We start from the raw sequence: 19441 nt of genomic DNA, 5'->3' as shown, positions 1-19441 counted from the left end.
GTCTGGCATCCGAAGTGCCTTCACCACTTTCTAGGCCCAGCAGTGTTGCATGAGGCCTAGTGACTAGGCCCGACACAAAGTCATGACGTTGTGGGAGCCATATTTGTGGCAGAGGCACCCAAGGAGGATTGCTGGAGCAGAAGTGAACACTGCCTTGGGTCTGGCTGCCACAGAGGACAAAACTGAAAGTGAATATTTCAGTTCTCAAACACGCACCATCTGGAGTACTGCTGAGCACCTCTGGAGGGCTGGATGATGTAGGAGGACCATCTCTGCTACTTTGCCCGTCACTAGAACTCAGGGTAGGTATATTTTGTGCAGGGGACACAGAATGAGTTGAGGTAGATGTCGGACACTCTGGCAGCTGCTTGGGAGCTGGAGTCCATCGAGGCAGCTTTGTAATGCCCTCCTCCTCCATTTGCTTCAAGTAATACTCAATGATTTCTTTACCCTGAAGGTGGGAAAAAAAGCCTCTTAGATGCACGGTGTTAAATTGTACCACAGGGTCTACAATGATTGGTAGCCACTTGCCTTTTTGATATTGCTGGTGTACTGTTTCATGGCAATCTTCTCTACTGTGCTCTCAAATCCAAAGAAGGATTTGATATCCAGGCTAGCAGACTGCTCAAAGCAGGTCCAATCATCATTGTCAGGGTGTACCTGGTGGTCAGGAAACGAAGGATGCGTCACGTACAGCACATAGCTTTCTTCACATATTCTTCAAAGATTGCAGAAAAACATTTTAAAGTATATTCATGGTCAAAGGGGTTACTCAGCCTTAGGGTACACGTTTTCAATTACTGTATGTGACTGCAGACTTAAAAATGTTCATATTGCACGCACAGCCGCACAGGAGCATTCTCAGGTGCCAGTGCCAGGAGCGGGTGGTCATGTGACTGAAAGTATGCAATTTGCATACTTTGCCCCATTCAGACTAGACGTGCAAATATCTAGTTGGCACGTGACCATATCTATATGCAGATTGCATACTTGTGGTCACACACTCTCTACTCCCAAGGCCAGTGCATCCCCCGAGGAGAGTGACTGCAGACTTGCACTCCAAGGCCAGACAATCCCTTTAAAGAAAACGCAGACAATGCTTATGTCAGATTTCACATCATACATAAAAGGGTTTACATGGGGGTTAGAAAAAAGTTAAACTATAATTCCCCCCAGATATAGTGCCACGCTTACCCATGAAATAAGTATTTTATCACAGCACATCCCGATTCATTCGAGCCAATTCTGTCCAGCCCCACTAACGGCATTGTGCAGGCTTGAGACAAAATCTGCAGTCACTCGATGTTATTGCACATTTCTGAATTGTGACAGTGTACGACGCAAACTCGGTCACAACTTCCTGATACAAGTGACCAGTCACATGACAGCATGCATGTGCTGTCTATACATGTGGTCATGTGCCGACTAGACGTGCTCAGCTTCGCTCAATTTCCTTCTATTGAGAGAAGCAGTATGAGACTAGAAGGCATGTGACGGCTTGTATGCAATTCACATAGATGTGCTCATGTGACCACTCGCTCGCATCAGCAATAATAGGGGCATTCAGCACGTGGTGCTCTCGCTGTTACGATTAAAGTCAGGAGTGCATGCAGGCTTTTCACTGAAACCTGGACAACCACTATAAGTAGAACTACTGTATAACACAGGTCTGATGACAAACTCAAAGTCCAGCTATCATGGCAGTACTTACAGTGTAACAGCAATACTCGTGGATTACAATACGGCTGGCAAAGGTTTCGTTGTAAGCTTCAATGTTAAGAGTGCGGTCTCGTCTGTTTAAGGAATTTTTCTGGATAAAGTACACATAGTCTACTCCTGCAATCTAGAAAACAAGAAGAAAGTGTGTTATCTTTTCATGTGATGCAAAAAAAAAAAAATGCATAAAAATAATTGACCTCTCCAAAAGCAGCACACAATAAAATTTACCTACCATTCAAGCATTCTCACCTGCATGAAGAAAGAATACAGTACCAACTCCTTGCTTGGCAGATTAACAACGTTCCTTTCACACTATTTAGCGATAACCACGACATACGTGCCAAAAAATATATCAGCGCTTGAAGGGGTATTCCCATCTCCAAGATCAAATCCCGATATGTAAAAATAATAGTATTAGCAAATACCTCCAATTAGAAATGTAGTATAGTTAGATAGGTCACTTACCCCATGTGCAGGGCATTGCAGTAGTTTAGATATCCATGGCTAACGGCCACTCACATAGTGACAGTTCATTGATCGCGGTTGTAACCATGGATATCAAAGCGACTGCAATGCCCTGCACATGGGGTAGGTGACATAGCCAATCAGGAACTATACTACATTTCTAATTGGAGGTAATTGCTAATATTAGTACACCTACGACATATTGGGATAGGATCTTGGAGATTGGAATACCCTTTTTAAAGAGTCAAATGTACCCTCCAGAAGTATTCATCTGACAAGGTCCTTTTGGCCTCCATTGGGCCATTGTATGCCTATAAAGTGCTAACCGTCAGAGGTATATTAGTTCAGAGAGCAGTATACGGATAATGGGTAGGGCATATCATGGAGCAGCTAAGACTAACATTCAATCCTTTAGTGGCGAGATCACTTTTTGCACAGATAACATGTTAGACTGACCTTTTTAAGTAGTCGTGGCGCATCGACATCTAGCTTACAACGTCTTTCTACCACATGCACTGCTCCGTCTTCACTGAGGAACTCATTCATGATATCACTACCGACAAACATAGGAATGAGTTGACAAGTGGGGAACCGACGCTCATAGGCCTGCAGAGGAGAGGGAAAAAAAAAAAAAAGTAGAATTTAAAGAAGTTCCAGAAATATAAAATAAACAAAAAACAAAGACACACCATTTAGTAAAAATTAAGGTTATAATACCAAGAAACATCTGCACAGAGAATAGAGGCACTCTAATCCAAAACCAATAGCCAACTTACGTGACATTCAGGAAGGTGTGTGCCATAAATCTAGAAAGTGCACTGACATGCAGGAGGACATAAGCTAAAGCACTCCACTATACCCTCCAGGACAACATAATCTGACGTGTCACAGTGTAACCAACAGGACGAAGACAAGCCAACAAACCCAAACACAGTCTGCAGGAGGATGCAAGCCAACGAACTCAGCTAGTCTCTGCAAGAGGACATGAGCCAACATACCTCAGTATAACCAAAAGAGGCACATAAGAGTCTCTACAGAAGAACATAAGCCAAAGTACCCCAATACAACCTGCAGGACAACATACCCCAATATAAACCAGCAGAAGGTCACAATCAAACATGCCTCAACTTAAGGTACAGGAGGACATATTCCAACATATCCCACCAGGGGCGTAACTACCGCGGTCGCAGGGGTCGCAATTGCGACGGTGCCCGCAGTGCTTAGGGGCCCACCCAGTCCAGCAGACTGGGCGGGCTCCTAAGAACTCTAAGCTACAAAATGGGCCGCCGGCCCTTTAAATAATTCTTCCTTACAGGCCCTGCTGCGCGTGCACTCGCGATCACGGGTGGGACTGCACTTGACCCGCAGCAGAGCCCCTCCACCGCAGAGAGCCGCACACCACTACTATAGCTGCCACTGCTCTGTGCGCACAGGACCTGTGATGAGGTCACAGGAGGGGAGGAGTTGGAGTCACATGATCAAGGGCTTCCGTGTAGTGCAGGACAGTAGTGCAGTGCTGTTTGTCATCATGCTGGAGGAGGGTAAGCTTTTGTGTGAGGTCAGGAGGGGTTTGGGTGGATGTAGCAGAGCAGTGTGTGTATGAGGTGTACGGAGCGGAGCCGGGTGTGTATGAGGTGTACGGAGCAGAGCCGGGTGTGCATGAGGTGTACGGAGCGGAGCCGGGTGTGCATGAGGTGTACGGAGCAGAGCCGGGTGTGCATGAGGTGTACGGAGCAGAGCCGGGTGTGCATGAGGTGTACGGAGCGGAGCCGGGTGTGTATGAGGTGTACGGAGCAGAGCCGGGTGTGTATGAGGTGTACGGAGCGGAGCCGGGTGTGTACGAGGTGTACGGAGCGGAGCCGTGTGTGTACGAGGTGTACGGAGCAGAGCCGTGTGTGTACGAGGTGTACGGAGCGGAGCCGTGTGTACGAGGTGTACGGAGCGGAGCCGGGGGTGTACGAGGTGTACGGAGCGGAGCCGGGGGTGTACGAGGTGTACGGAGCGGAGCCGGGGGTGTACGAGGTGTACGGAGCGGAGCCGGGGGTGTACGGAGCGGAGCCGGGTGTGTACGAGGTGTACGGAGCGGAGCCGTGTGTGTACGAGGTGTACGGAGCGGAGCCGTGTGTGTACGAGGTGTACGGAGCGGAGCCGTGTGTGTACGAGGTGTACGGAGCGGAGCCGTGTGTGTACGAGGTGTACGGAGCGGAGCCGTGTGTGTACGAGGTGTACGGAGCGGAGCCGTGTGTGTACGAGGTGTACGGAGCGGAGCCGTGTGTGTACGAGGTGTACGGAGCGGAGTCGGGGGTGTACGGAGCGGAGTCGGGTGTGTACGAGGTGTCGCATCTCTGCTTCAGGAAAATGGCCACCGCGATCTCCATCTAGGCACGCGCGGCATCCAGCGGCCATTTTCCTGAAGCCGCGGCCAGCAGAGCGCCGCTTCTGCGCACGCGCGGCCAAAGGAAGATGGCCGCCCCCACCGATCACCAATGAAATGTCGCACATCACGCTATTTTCACTCCCCTGTGCAGTGGATTCGGGACCTTGGGCATGCGCACACCACTACGCCACCAACGGAAAACTAAGCAAGATCTGGGGGAAGACACCACGCCCATCTGACCAGACCAGCCTGATTGACAGGCGAAAACGACTACTTTGGTAACGTATTTCGGCAGCATAGGTGGGGAATCGGGGTTCACAAAATACACTATTGCAATGCACAGCTCAGGCCCTATTTAACAGTATTTTTATCTCATACGGAAAAAACGGGGTGACAGGTTCCCTTTAAGAGAAAGCCAAAATAACCCCGGGACAGAAGGCGAGAGCAGGGGGGAGGTGCGGGACAGAGCCGCTTTAGGCTAGTTTCACACTAGCGTTAACTGCAATACGCCGCAAATGCGTCATTTTGCCGAAAATACGCATCCAGCAAAAGTTCTTGCTGGATACGTTTTTTCGTCATAGACTAACATTAGCGACGCATTGCCAAACGTCGCGTCCGTTTTGCGACGCTTGGGCGTGTGGTAGTGGACCGTCGGGAGAAAAAAACCTTGCATGTAACGTTTTTTGCTCCCGACGGTCCACTTTTTCCGACCGCGCATGCGCGGCCGGAACTCCGCCCCCACCTCCCCGCACCTCACAATGGGGCAGCGGATGCGTGGGAAAAATGCATCCGCTGCCCCCGTTGTGCGGCGGAGACCACACTAGCGTCGGGAACGTCGGCCCGACGCACAGCGACGGGTTGTTCCCGACGCTAGTGTGAAACTAGCCTTAGTCAGGAGAAGCTGAGGAGCTGCAGCCGGTTTACATCAGCCACCCCTGTACCAGAGAGGAGATTGTGAGTTGTGTATATGAGCTGGTATCTCTGGTGTGTGTGTGTGTGTGTGTGTGTGTGTGGTATCTGTAGTGTGTGTGTGATAACTGTAGTATGTGTGTGATATCTGTAGTATGATGTGTGTGTGTGTGATATCTGTAGTGTGTGTATGTGTGTGTGTGTGATATCTGTAGTGTGTGTATGTGTGTGTGTGTGTGTGATATCTGTAGTGTGTGTATGTGTGTGTGTGTGTGTGTGATATCTGTAGTGTGTGTGTGTGTGTTATCTGTAGTGTGTGTGTGTGTGTGTGTGATATCTGTAGTATGATGTGTGTGTGTGTGTGATATCTGTAGTATGTCTGTGTGTGTGTGTGATATCTGTAGTGTGTGTGTGTGATAACTGTAGTATGTGTGTGATATCTGTAATATGATGTGTGTGTGATATCTGTAGTATGATGTGTGTGTGTGATATCTGTAGTGTGTGTGTGATATCTGTAGTATGTGTGTGTGTGAGGCAGCGGCGTAACTACTACGGTCGCAGCTGCAAGCGGCTCTGGCAGGTCAGGGGGCCGTGAGTCCCCTTGAGCCTGTCTCCCTTATGCTTGTGTCCCCATGTGCCAGTCTCCCTTGCCCATTAGTCCCTGTGTGTCCCCATGTGCCTGTCTCCCTTGTCCCCTTATGCTTGTGTCCCTTGTCCCCGTGTGCCAGTCTCCCTTGCCCATTAGTCCCTGTGTGTCCCCTTGAGCCTGTCTCCCTTATGCTTGTGTCCCCGTGTGCCAGTCTCCCTTGCCCATTAGTCCCTGTGTGTCCCCATGTGCCTGTCTCCTATGTCCCCTTGTGCTTCTGTCAGTCTCCTTTGTCCCCTTGTGCTTGTGTCAGTCTCCTTTGCCCACTAGTCCCTGTGTGTCAGTCTCCCTTTCCCACTTGTCCCTGTGTGTCCCCTTGTGCTTGTATCCCTTGTCCCCTTGTGTCAGTCTCTTGCTCACTAGTCCCTATGTGTCCCCTTGTGCCTGTCTCCCTTGTCCCCTTGTGCTTGTCCCTTGTCCCCGTGTGTCAGTCTCCATTGCCCACTAGTCCCCTTGTATCAGTCTCCCTTGCCCACTATTCCCCGTGTGTCAGTCTCCCTTGCCCACTAGTCCGTGTCCCCGTGTGCCAGTCTCTCTTGTCCACTAGTCCCCGTGTGCCCTTTGTGTCAGTCTCCCTTGCCCACTTGTGTCAGTCTCCCTTGCCCACTAGACCCCTTGTATCCTTCTCCCCTGCCTCCTAGCCCCCATGTGTCCCCTAGTGCCTGTCTTCCTTGCCCCCTTGTTCCCTCTCCTCTGCCCCCTCGTCACCATTTGCTCGTGTCTTTGTCACTGCCCCTGTATGGAGGGGCTGCATTATACTATGAGGGGGGGGCTGCATTGTATTCTATGGGGCTTACATTGAATTTTATGGCGGGGGGGGCCCCATTTGGAAGTTCGCACCGGGGCCCATAACTTTGTAGTTACGCCACTGTATCCCACTATACCCTGCAGGAGGACCTAAGACACCATACTTCACTAATCTCTACAGGAAGTCATGAGCCTACGTACCCTCCCCCCAATACAACCTGCAGGATGACATAAGCCAACATATCCCAGTATAACCCGCAGGAGGACATATGACAATGTAACCCACTATAACTTGCAGGCCCAGGAGAACATAAACCAACAAATCCCAGTATAACTAGTTGGAGCACATAAGTCATTCCCCACCAATCTCAACTGGAAGACATAAGCCAAAGTACCCCAGTACTCCCTTCAGAATGACATAAGCCAAGGTATCCCAGTATAATCTGCAGAAGCACATAAACCAACGTACCCAACAATACCCTGCAGGAGGACACAAGTCAATGTACTTTTTATTTAACCATAGTGAGGTAGAAAGACAGAAAAAGGCTAGTTATTAAAGAGATATTTACTCCGTTTTGTGGTGGATGTATAAAAAACTGAGTTATCAGTGTGTTGAACAGGATAACTGCAATACTCACAAAAGCTTTATAGCACAAGTCACAATAAATAAGCCTTTGCTGAAGGAAATATGCAATTAGTCTTCATTAATTATCTACCATTTTGTGTCTACAGGTCCAAAACATTAAAATAAAGTCACTGAACCGCCCCCTTCCAAAGTTTGCTGGGATTGGCTGATCTTTTGATGTGTATGGGGGTCTTCTGACTTTCCACAACAGATAATGCTGGAGTAAAGAAGGATCAGGATTTTTTTTTTTTAAACTACAATGACCCATCTTTTAGGTGTCCAGGTAGATAAGCCGCTACCAGATGTGTTTGGCATACTTTGCTCTCTCCATAGTGAACACATCACTCTTCATGTGCGTTATATCCATGGCACATGGGCACCTTTAAAGGAGTTTTAGTGGAAAAGAAAAAAGTTAAGGCTTCTTGGAGGTCTCTTTCTAATGTAAAGAAGCAAAATGTATTATTGGTTGCTTTGGGCACTGCTCCTTTGCACTCGTTTTTAGTGGTCAATTAGTCCTGTACCTCGAACGTGAAGAATAACACATTGCAGGACAGGGTCTAAAGCTTTCTTTCTGAACAGATTTTGAATGGTCAATGTCATTGATGGTGGGCACACACAGGCATGCCCCCTGGGCTCGTAGTTACTGTATAAAGGAAATGGAAACCTAAAAGATGTGACATGATACTGAACAGTTTACTTGTACTGCCAAGCGACCAAAGCATGGAGTCACTTCTGATCAGCCATGACTGTTCCTCAACATCAGGATTGGTGGCTTAGATTTAATTCAAACCTATCAAAGCTGGTAGCCTTAGCACTGGCGCCTTTAGGAAGAAGCCTGGTCTCAGTGTATCTAGAAGCTATTCCTTGAAGTCGATTATCCAAGCAGTTTCTATTGTAATCCTAAAATGCTCGCTTGGCCATGTTCACCATACGTCACTACAGCCACTTATTCTCCTTTGACTGAATTGGGTCAGAACAGACAGGGAATGCAGCTGTGCACCGCTTTGGGACTAAAAGAGAACAGAGGAAAGAACACAGGGAGATGAAAGTCAGAAGAGAAAGTCAGTGTCTGCTCTTAGGAAGAATACGGTTATAAATAGGACAGGACATTAGGCCACATACGTGGGGGCAGTCATCTGAAAGACCCATCTATACAGTGATGAAATGTTCACAAGTCTACTGCTCACAATTTTTTTTTCTTAGAGTTAAAGGATTTTGGGGGTTACAATATTTATAGCCTATCCAAGGGTTAGGCCATCAGATCATTGGAGGTGTGACTCTGCACCTTCACTATCAGCAGTTCGAAGGAGTCCTGGCACTCAGACAAGCACTTCAATCTCTTTATTGCACACATCGCTCTGTCTGCCCGTATGCCATACTATAACCACTGTACAGGGTATTGTAGATCATCTTACTGAAACGTTTTAAAGCTTGAGCAATGCAGACCAGATTGGTTGATAGGGACTAGCTGCCTGACAATAACGTCAAAAAGGACAGTTACTAGGAAGGGATTCCTTAGCAAACAGACAGCTTGTATTGGACCAGGATTATTCACACATATTTTTCTTCTTCCTTTAATCTAATTGATTTAGGTTTTTGAAGAAACTTGATGTGCATCAATCCTCCTGATGAATGTCTGGGCACAGCCTGTTAATGGCATCCATACAAGTTTTGAACTTGTCAATGCTTGGCTGAAGTTATAGACACAGAAGCTATTGACTAGATTTTATAGCCTATGAAAGCAACTTCTGGGGACAATGGACATAAGTGAGATTACTGACACCGCTTTGGACAAGCGAAGAATTACAGCAGAGCTGACAGTGCTACCAGAGAGGAGATCTTATGGAAGGGTTTGTAATGCTAAACTCAGCTGTGCTGCCTTTCCTCCACTTGGACATTATCTGAAAAGTGTTAGTCATCTGTGTTTTCTAATCATGCTTGACGTTAGACCAGGAGATCAGTACTGTTTCATTACATCGCAATCATTGAGAAATCTACGTTACAGTGGGGGCTTTTTCTTTTTCTGCTGTGCTGCTGCCTGCTGATGACAGGGCAACTTATACAAGGAAAATGAGTTCACGCCCTCAGTAAAAAAATATCTGCTAACTTTTATTAAGTCAAAGTCGGTGTTAACTCATTAGGTGCCAAATACGTTGACTGCTAACTTACGATTGATGGAAAGGCATTCTGGGCATTGTAAGTAGTATGGGTAATGTCTTTCCACTTACTTTCAGGACTGTGTAAGCTCCAGTGGGTGCCATCACCTGCACGTGTTGTTGACATGGTCTTTGCCTAGAATCTCGCTTTTAATATGAATTAATAAATAAGAGTTATTACTTTTGGGGAGTGATGCCAAAAATCTTTAATTTCAGAAACTAATGGTTTTTTTTTTTAAATTGTCTAAGCACCTCCTTGTGAAATAAGATGGCATAATCAGACCTAAGAGAACGTACTTCCAGTGAATCACAGAATTTAAATAAGCTACCGTATATGGTAGTGCCCAGTTTTCCTTTTCTTGTGTCTTTCCACTGACTATTGATTGTAGGAGATATTCCCAACCAAAGATCTTTACAGCAAACTTTGGTTTAAAAAAAAAAAAAAAAAAATAAAAAAGGTCTTTTATTCTCATGAATGTAATAATTAGGCAGTCATAGTAAATTGCATGTATTTGCAAATCACTATACTCATACACATCTACCGGTATACTTCATTTTTTCCCTATTCATACTCCACATTATGGTCATCTTTGATGTCTGCCTGGGGACACAAAACATTACAGACTTAATCTGAAATCAACATGTCTGAGCAAGCTTATAAAAAGGTTAAAAAAGGGTTGGTGGAAAAACTTTGCGAATGTCAAGCCAGCATCTTTAAGATTGAGAACAGAGCGCTGTATTAGCATTTTGTATGTTTGCATCTTCATCATAACCAGCTGCTTTAAATGCTGAGATAAGTAAAAAAGTAGATTACTAAAGAAAAAAGTCCCAAAAGTAAAAAACAAACAAAAACAAAACAGTTTTATCCATTAATATACCTCAAGCAAGATTGTGCACTGATAAGATGTGACTAAAGTCAATGGGGGATATATTATATTATTATTATTATAGCGCCATTTATTCCATGGCGCTCATTCTATGTGAAGGAGCCAGTAGGGTTCATGAAAAGTGGCGATTATTTGCACTGAAACATAAAAGTTTCCACAAATGTTCGTTCACGATAATCTTAGGCTATGTGCACACGCTGCGGATTGTATGCGTTTTTGCTGCATTTTTTCGCAGCAAAATCGCATACACAACACAGTCCATTGAATTCAATGGGATTCCGCAATGCCGTGCTAATGCTGCGTATTTTTCCGCGGCAGAATCGCATTGCGGAAAAATACGCAGCATGCCTGAACCCACTCTGATTGGCACGATTGACGATTACAACGATTGCGCCAATCACAGGGCACAGCCATGGTGTGACCTGCCTAGGATCAGAGCTGTGACAGCACCGATCCTAGGCGGTTACCTGGCAATGCCAGCATCACCAGGACCAGCTCTGATTGGCGAGATCGACGTCATTATATTTGATGATGTCTGATTTAATGGCATAAAAAGTCAAAGTTTGAAAATTTGGAAAATTTTGCAGCAAATTGAGTTTATTTGTGTGAAAAAAAACAAAACGAAGTTATATCGAAGAAATGATACCACTAACGTCAAGTACAATATGTCACAAAAAAAAAAAAACCTAAGAATTGCCAAGATCCGTTGAAGCGTTCCAGAGTTATTACTTCATAAAAGGGACAGTGGTCAGAATTGCAAAAATTGGCCCTGTCATTACTGTGCAAACCACCCTCGGGGGTAAAGGAGTTAAAAGAGAAAACTATTTTTTCCCTTATATATCTAAAATCGGGTCAGTCCCAGCTCCCCATACAGCAAGACAAAAGAGCAGCTGTGTGCCTCCGCAGGGATTACATATTTCTAGTACACCACTTCAGATCCATGCACACGGCAAACACATGATCTATTCATACTAACAGTTTAGTGAGGTACACAGTCTGTGTCAATTATTATATTAGAATTTATTAAACCGTTGTAGACATTTCAAAGGCCAGGAATGAAGTGTAAGCGCCAATTTCTGCTTATGAACCGCCCCGCTTACCACTTGCATTGTTATGTACAAGGAATCCAGACTATGCACTTCTGCTTCTCATAACTGGAGATAATCATGACCATTCAAGCACCATGTGACGATTGCCAAGCTCCTCACAAAACCTTGCAACATGGAGCAACCGTGGATGACGATGACCAACTGACTCACAACAAGAGAGACTGCTTATCTATATAATTGTCTAAGGGTACTTCCGTCTGTCCTTCTGTCTGTCACCGTTATTCTTTTGCTGATTGGTCTCGGCAGCTGCCTGTCATGGCTGCCGCGACCAATCAGCGACGCGCACAGTCCAGAAAAAAATGGCCGCTTACTCCCCGCACTCACTGCTGACGCCCGCATACACCGCTCACACAGGGTTAATGCCGGCGGTAACGGACCGCGTTATGCCGTGGGTAACGCACTCCGTTACCGCTGCTATTAACCCTGTGTGTCCCCAACTTTGTACTATTGACGCTGCCTATGCGGCATCAATAGTACAAAATGTAATGTTAAAAATAATTAAAAAAAAAAAAAAACCTGCTATACTCACCCTCCGCCGCCTTTCTCGCTCCTCGCCACGCTCCCCGGACCGCTCCATTACAAGCGTCAGCTTGCGGTCCGGTCCCGTCCCAGGGCTGGTGTGCGGCAAGGACCTGCCGTGACGTCACGGTCATGTGACCGCGACGTCTTCATAGGTCCTGCTCCCACCAGCCCTGGCACTTGCAATGGAACTCGGCTTCAGGAAAATGGCCGCCGCGATCTCGATCTGCGCACGCGCAGCATCCAGCGGCCATTTTCCTGAAGCCGAGCACTACCATCTGCACAGGATCCCAGGAAGAGAAGAGGCAGGACGCAGAGGAGCAGCGACAAGAATGGTGAGTATGATACACTACAAGGGGCCCTCGGATCGTTAGGTGAGTATGTTTATTTTTTATTTTTTGGCCCTATACGTGCCTCGGTAATATACTACGTCACTGGGCAATATCCTACGTGGCTCTGCTGTAAACTACAAGGCTGGGCAATATACTACGTGGCTGGGCAATATACTACGTGGCTGGGCAATATACTACGTGGCTGGGCAATATACTACGTGGCTGGGCAATATACTACAAGGCTGGGCAATATACTACAAGGCTGGGCAATATACTACAAGGCTGGGCAATATACTACAAAGCTGTGCAATATACTATGTGGCTCTGTGCAATATACTACGTAGCTGCGCAATATCCTACGTCGCTGTGCTGTATACTATGTAGCTGGGCAATATACTACGTCGCTGGGCAATATACTATGTCGCTGGGCAATATACTACGTGGCTGGGCAATATACTATGTGGCTGGGCAATATACTACGTGACTGGGCAATATACTACGTAAATGGGCAATATACTACATGGACATGCATACTCTAGAATACCCGATGCGTTAGAATCGGGCCACCATCTAGTAAGTTATAACCGTATACAAAAATATCCAACTTTTAAAAGGTCATATAAATTTGTACTAAACAAAGAACCATATCTATCGAACCAAGGCCAACGGAAAAAATAAATAAATAAACAAAAATGAATCAAATAATCAGGGGAGCAAAAGAAAACAAACTGCCTCTTTTGGAGATTTTGACATACCCTGAAACAGTGATCAGCAGGGAGCATTGTATAAGCGAGAACCAAGCCTTAGGTGGCGTAGAAGGACTTCAGTCTAAGACAGGACTGTCCAACCAACAGAATCCTGGTCAGTAACTGAAGGACTTGGTCTACATTTCCACACAGGTCAGAGAAAATACACAGCATTTTTGAATGGTGCTGAACAGGTTACATGGTTCACTTCCCATGTTTACTAGCAGAGCTGCCAGAAGCTCAGGGGAACTTTCAATAGAGGAGTCCTCATGCCAGAAACCCAAGTGCTCTGCTTGTGTTGTCAGTCAGCTAAGCTTTCCCATCAGCTGGACCCACCCTGAAACTTCCTCTTGTCAGCAATGAGAAGAAAACAGAGCATTGGAGAAATCGTGACTAACTCCGGGCTGCACGAGCCAAGAAATCCTGGAGACGTCACCCAGAGTGAATGCACCTGGGGTTCCAGAACCTCAACAAGTCCACAACAAAACAAGACAGGTCTTCAGAATCGAGGACCATTACTGCTAAAGTCATATCCACACGCCTTAAAAAGAGTTATCTTCAAGTTCTGGAATGGGCTTCTAAAAACAGGGAACTTTACAATTTACTAAAAATCCTTCTGTTCATTGCCAAGGTTACCGGCCACCTTTACAGTTTATGAGGTCTGCTAAGCAAGGAGCACTCACAAACTCTTTTCTATAGAGCTTGTGAGCGCTGCTCTTAAAGCAGGGTGGATCACTGGACCTGGCAAGCTTCACTGCTTTTCAGTTGGTCCAGAAGTGCAATCATGCATCATGCCTAAAACATCGGTCAGTCAGTCAGGTTTGAACTACTCCCTGGAAAGCAGAAAGACTGGTGGCAGGGGATCAGTCCTGAAAAAAAAAAAAAAATCTAATCACATCAGGCCAATGGGGAGATCCTAACATCAGCTGCTGTCGGGAAATCAGGATTTTAACATGTTCAATGCCAGGTAATAAGCAAATTGTAAAGGAGTTGACCCATCAAGACAATGCCTGTCCATTGGTGGAGAGTCCCATACTCAAGTCTCCTATCCCCAGTTACAACAGAGCTGCCCCTCAGGGTAAGATGGTACTGTGTAATCCATAGGTGTCAGAACACCAGAGTAGAGGGCAGGGGTGGACCTACCGCCGGTTCAACCGATGCAGCTGCACCGGGGCCCGGAGGTGGAGGGGGGCCCTTGCAGGTAGGGGCGTACTGTCAGGGGCCCGGCTTTCTACTGCTGCAGTACAACAGCACTGTATTAGAAGTGTACAAGTCCCGGAAGCATCCCCCTATTGCAGACACTGCAGGCTGTGTGTCTGCTGATCTGATGTTACCTGCGTCCCTGTTTCACTCAGCGGGAGAGGAGAGATGAGGTCAGCAGAGCCAGGGGGCCGGGGGAGGAGGTATGTGACCGGAGAGAGGAGGTCAGCAGAGCCAAGGGGCCGGGGCAGGAGGTATGTGACCGGAGAGATGAGGTCAGCAAAGCCATGGGGCCGGGGCAGGAGGTATGTGACCGGAGAGAAGAGGTCAGCAGAGCCAGAGCGCCGGGGCAGGAGGTATGTGACCTGAGAGATGAGGTCAGCAGAGCCATGGGGCCGGGGCAGGAGGTATGTGACCGGAGAGATGAGGTCAGCAGAGCCAGGGAGCCGGGGCAGGAGGTATGTGACCGGAGAGATGAGGTCAGCAGAGCCATGGGGCCGGGGCAGGAGGTATGTGACCGGAGAGATGAGGTCAGCAGAGCCAGGGAGCCGGGGCAGGAGGTATGTGACCGGAGAGATGAGGTCAGCAGAGCCAGGAGTCCGGGGCAGGAGGTATGTGACCGGAGAGATGAGGTCAGCAGAGCCAGGAGTCCGGGGGAGGAGGTATGTGACCAGAGAGATGAGGTCAGCAGAGCCAGGGGGTCGGGGCAGGAGGTATGTGACCGGAGAGATGAGGTCAGCAGAGCCAGGGCAGGAGGTATGTGACCGGAGAGAAGAGGTCAGCAGAGCCAGGGGGCCGGGGCAGGAGGTATGTGACCGGAGAGAGGAGGTCAGCAGAGCCAGGGAGCCGGGGCAGGAGGTATGTGACCGGAGAGGAGGTCAGCAGAGCCAGGGGGCCGGGGCAGGAGGTATGTGACCGGAGAGAGGAGGTCAGCAGAGCCAGGGAGCCGGGGCAGGAGGTATGCGACCAGAGAGATGAGGTCAGCAGAGCCAGGGGGCCGGGGCAGGAGGTATGTGACCGGAGAGGAGAGGTCAGCAGAGCCAGGGGACCCTGAGCCCAGCTCCAGGACATCCAGCATTATATAATCAGATATACATTATAATGTGAGGTCCTGCAGCCTGGTCAGTGCATATTAACACTGTACTGGGTGTTATGTATTTTACTATGTGCACATATACAGAGCTTAGTATACACCTTGTATATAACAGACCTGAGCAAATTGGGGCAAATGGAGCGGGCTGAGCTAGCCAAATGCCCAAAAACACTTGTCCGCAGGTCGTACCATACGGCCAACCTGCATCCAGATTTCACCGCCATCTGCATCTTCAGGATGCAAATAGTGGTGAATATAACGGAGGAGGACGGAACCACCAACTCCTTCCACTAGTCACAGCGTGTGCGGCAGACAGCAGACGCGATGATGTCAATACACGACTTCTGGTGTGCGGAGGAGAGTCAGTGCACGCAGCAAAGACCGGAGCAGAGAGCCGGGGAAACGGGAGCGAGGTGTGTGTGTGTGTGTGTGTGTGTGTGTGTGTGTGTGTGTGTGTGTGTGTGTGTGTGTGTGTGTGTGTGTGTGTGTGTGTGTGTGTGTTTTTCTGTATATAGGGTTAGGGGGCTCTGTGAGGGCTCCTGCGCTGTATATAGGGGGCCCGTTGATGGCTCCTGCGCTGTATATAGGGGGATGTGTGTGCTAACACTGTATATAGAAGGTTATCTGAGTGCGCATTCTGTAAAAATGGAAGCTATGTGGGGGCACATATTTAGGGAGAGCTGTGTGGGGCTCACACTGTAGTATGTCTTGTACATGATACTGTTGCATGCAATAGTGCAATCTACTACAATTTTATTTGTATATATATATATTTTTTTTTTACACATGGTTGGTCTCCGCTTTGATGACTTCTGGAACCAGTGGTCAGTGTCCGCCACTGGTATAGGGCATTTAGTATTAAGTCAGCGAAAGCAGCAAGGTGAAGACATTAGCAATCCTGAGAACAGGAACTACACCCATACTGCCTTCATGCTGTGGGTCATGCCAAATCTCCTGGGATGACACATCACGTGCCCTCACCCATTACTTGGAGGGTGTCAGGAAGCACAGATGAAAGCATTGTGAGAACAGGCTGTGCTGCGAGCGCCTGCAGAGCAGCTGACATGCACTGGGCTCACAGTCTAAACCCGGCCTCCCACAGTCCACTTCCTGAGCCACCCACAAACATTTCCAGATTCTGAAGAATTTCCAAACACCCATATAATGAATTGCACATACCACAATAAGAGTATGTTTTATGAAAAGCAGCCCGTCAGTGCAGTCAGCAAAGCCATGGCACCTGCAAATACCGACCTGCAAGCAGGACTAATGCAGCCTATGAATACAAAGTAGGAAAATGTGCCACTCATAAAAGGCACGACCAAGGCGAACGCCACGGAAAAGATTCCATTTACTATGATGTGTACGCGGAAATATTCTTCACAAATTAGAGTGTGAGACAACTGGAAAGCATCCATTGTTCCTTCCTGCCCTGATGATCTAGGAATGACTGCACACATTAATGGGAGACTATGCATAATTTACTCGCCCGATACACTACAATTACACAGAGTATTAAGGGAATTTCTCATCAAGTTTGTTGACACCTAGTTGGACAGCAGAATAATGTAGGGCAGAGGCCTTGATTCCAGTGATTTGTCACTTACTGGGTTGCTAGCTGTAATTTTTATATAAAAACTATTTTATCAGCAGGAGATTACAAATAGAGGACTAGTTAATTTTCTGCCATGTAGACCTCCATCTTCATAAGCCCTGTATAACCCCACTCATGTCATTGATTTAACATTTTCTGCCTATGCAGTGTACACAGAAAACTGCCAGTGATGTAGGCGGGGGTTATACATAGCTCAGCTTTCCAAGAACTAGCAGATCTGCAGCAGAGAAAACAGTGAGATTAAAAAAACTTCAGCAAGCAGCCTACTAAGTGAGACATTGCTGGAATCATGGTCTCTGCCCCCTACATCACGCCGCTCTCAGATGGGGTAGCAACTGGTGGCTCATTACCTTTACTGATCACTAGCCATCTCGGCTGCAGTTAGCCAAATTGTTTACCGACTCATTTAGAGAGGGATTTTTCAAAATGGGACAGAATTACCGTAAGCAATTACGTAAGAATGAGCTGCAAAATCATTAGGAAAAGTGGTGCTTTTACTGGGAGGATAAAAAAAAACAAAAAACCCTTTTTCATTGTGACATACGACAACACGTAGTAGAAAGCAGAAAAATGTGGACATAATCAAAATCTATTTTAGAAAGGCAGCACATTTCGCTGGCACCTAAAGAGTACAGCATAGAGAAAAATCCCAGTGCTAAAGCTGCAGGGGATTTTCATGGCAAATTATTACAGGGAAAAGGCCTTGTAGTCTCAAAACCAAGTGAAAAGCTCTGCAAATCTACTTTCCTGGCCGCGCGATGGATTTACATGACATCAAAGCAGCCAGATCTTGGCTGTAGACCCTAAAGGCCTGTATTATTTTGAGCTGGGACTGAAATAACTCGGCAGTAGTAGATACAGTAATCATCAGCTCACGGTGCACAATATTGGACATCTCCCAGAAAATGTTAATAGTACAAGCAATTAAATGTACATTAATATAGGGAGCCTGGAGAATCTGCAGAATGACGTGATTAAAGTGCATACAGATAGTCTTTGCCAGCTGCTGGCACCTCCAGGGACATTTACCATGTGACGAGTAGATAGGGCATGAAGACTTACTGCCATAATTAACTCAAAGCTGGATTTATACACCCGGACGGGTGACTGGTATTTCTGCACCATGGTGACGGGATCTTGAGGAACGTCAGGAACCTGTAGTGGAAGAGAAATAGGTTAGTGTGATAAAATAAATAAAAATTGACATGTGCATATGTATTCACACCTTTTACTATGAAGCCCCTAAAAACTTCTGGAGCAAGCAATTACCTTCATAAGTCACATGCTTAGAGACAGGAAGTCCACCTGTGTGCAATCTAAGTGTCACATGGTCTGTCAGTATATACACAGCTTTTCTAAAAGGCCACAGATGCTGCAACACCATTAAGCAAGACGACCATGAAGACCAAGGAGATCTCCAAACAAGTCAGTTGTTGGGAAGTACAAATCAGGGTTGAGTTATGGAAAAAAAAAAAAAAAAATTCAAAGCTCTGAGGAGCCCCCAGAGCACCATCAAATCCATCATCACATGGAAAGAACATAGTACCACAACAAACCTGCCAAGAGAGGCCCGCCCATCAAAACGCGCAGCCCGGGCAAAGAGGACATTAATCAGAGAAGCAGCACAGAGACTGAAGGTAATGCTGAAGGAGCTGCAGAGTTCCCAAGCAGAGATTTGAGTATCTGTCCATACAACCACAATAAGCCGTACACTTCAGAGATGGCCTTTATGGAAGAGTGGGCAGAAAAAAGCCCTAACTTTACTTACACACAAAAATTGTAAGGCCAAAAGACATGTAGGACACTCCCCAAATGTATGGAGGAAGGTGCTGTGGTCAGATGAGAGCAAAATTGAATTTTTTGGCCACCAAGGTAAACACAATGTCTGGTGCCAAACCAACACAACTCATCACCCCAAGAACACCATCCGCACAGTGAAACATGGTGGTGGCACTATCATGCTGTGGGGATGTTTTTAGACAGCAGGGACAGGGAAAATTATCCGATTCGAAGAGAAGATGGATGTTGAGAAATACAGGGATATTCTTGAGCAAAACTGGTTTCATTCTGTCAGTGATTGAAGACTGGGACATAGGTTCACCTCCCAACAAGACAATGACCCAAAGCATACTGCTATTGCAACACCTGAGTGGTTTAAGGGGAAACGTGTAAATGTTTTGGAGTGGCCTAGTCAAAGCCCAGACCTTAACCCAATTGAGAATCTGTGGTCAGACTTGACGATTGCTGTTCACCAGAGGAAACCATCTAACTTGGAAGGAGCTCCAGCAGTTTTGCA

General features: G+C 46.9%; 1 protein-coding gene across 2 annotated transcripts in view; it reads right to left on the bottom strand.

The window, feature by feature from the left end:
* SEC14L1 (SEC14 like lipid binding 1) overlaps window positions 1-19441 on the bottom strand; it is a 61925-nt gene that overhangs the window by 12939 nt on the left and 29545 nt on the right. For both annotated transcript variants that reach the window (XM_077251850.1, XM_077251851.1), the window contains exons 3-7: window positions 18208-18300; window positions 2641-2790; window positions 1712-1843; window positions 532-660; window positions 217-451 (exon numbers count right to left, since the gene is read on the bottom strand). In XM_077251850.1, coding sequence (XP_077107965.1) covers window positions 217-451; window positions 532-660; window positions 1712-1843; window positions 2641-2790; window positions 18208-18270 — 709 coding nt within the window. In that variant the 5' untranslated portion in view covers window positions 18271-18300. The remainder of the gene's footprint in view (window positions 1-216; window positions 452-531; window positions 661-1711; window positions 1844-2640; window positions 2791-18207; window positions 18301-19441) is intronic.

Source organism: Ranitomeya variabilis, chromosome 4 (assembly GCF_051348905.1).
Source record: "Ranitomeya variabilis isolate aRanVar5 chromosome 4, aRanVar5.hap1, whole genome shotgun sequence".
Lineage (NCBI taxonomy): Eukaryota > Metazoa > Chordata > Amphibia > Anura > Dendrobatidae > Ranitomeya > Ranitomeya variabilis.
The sequence above is the reverse complement of the archived record's forward strand: the minus strand, read 5'-3'. Positions and strand labels throughout refer to the sequence as shown.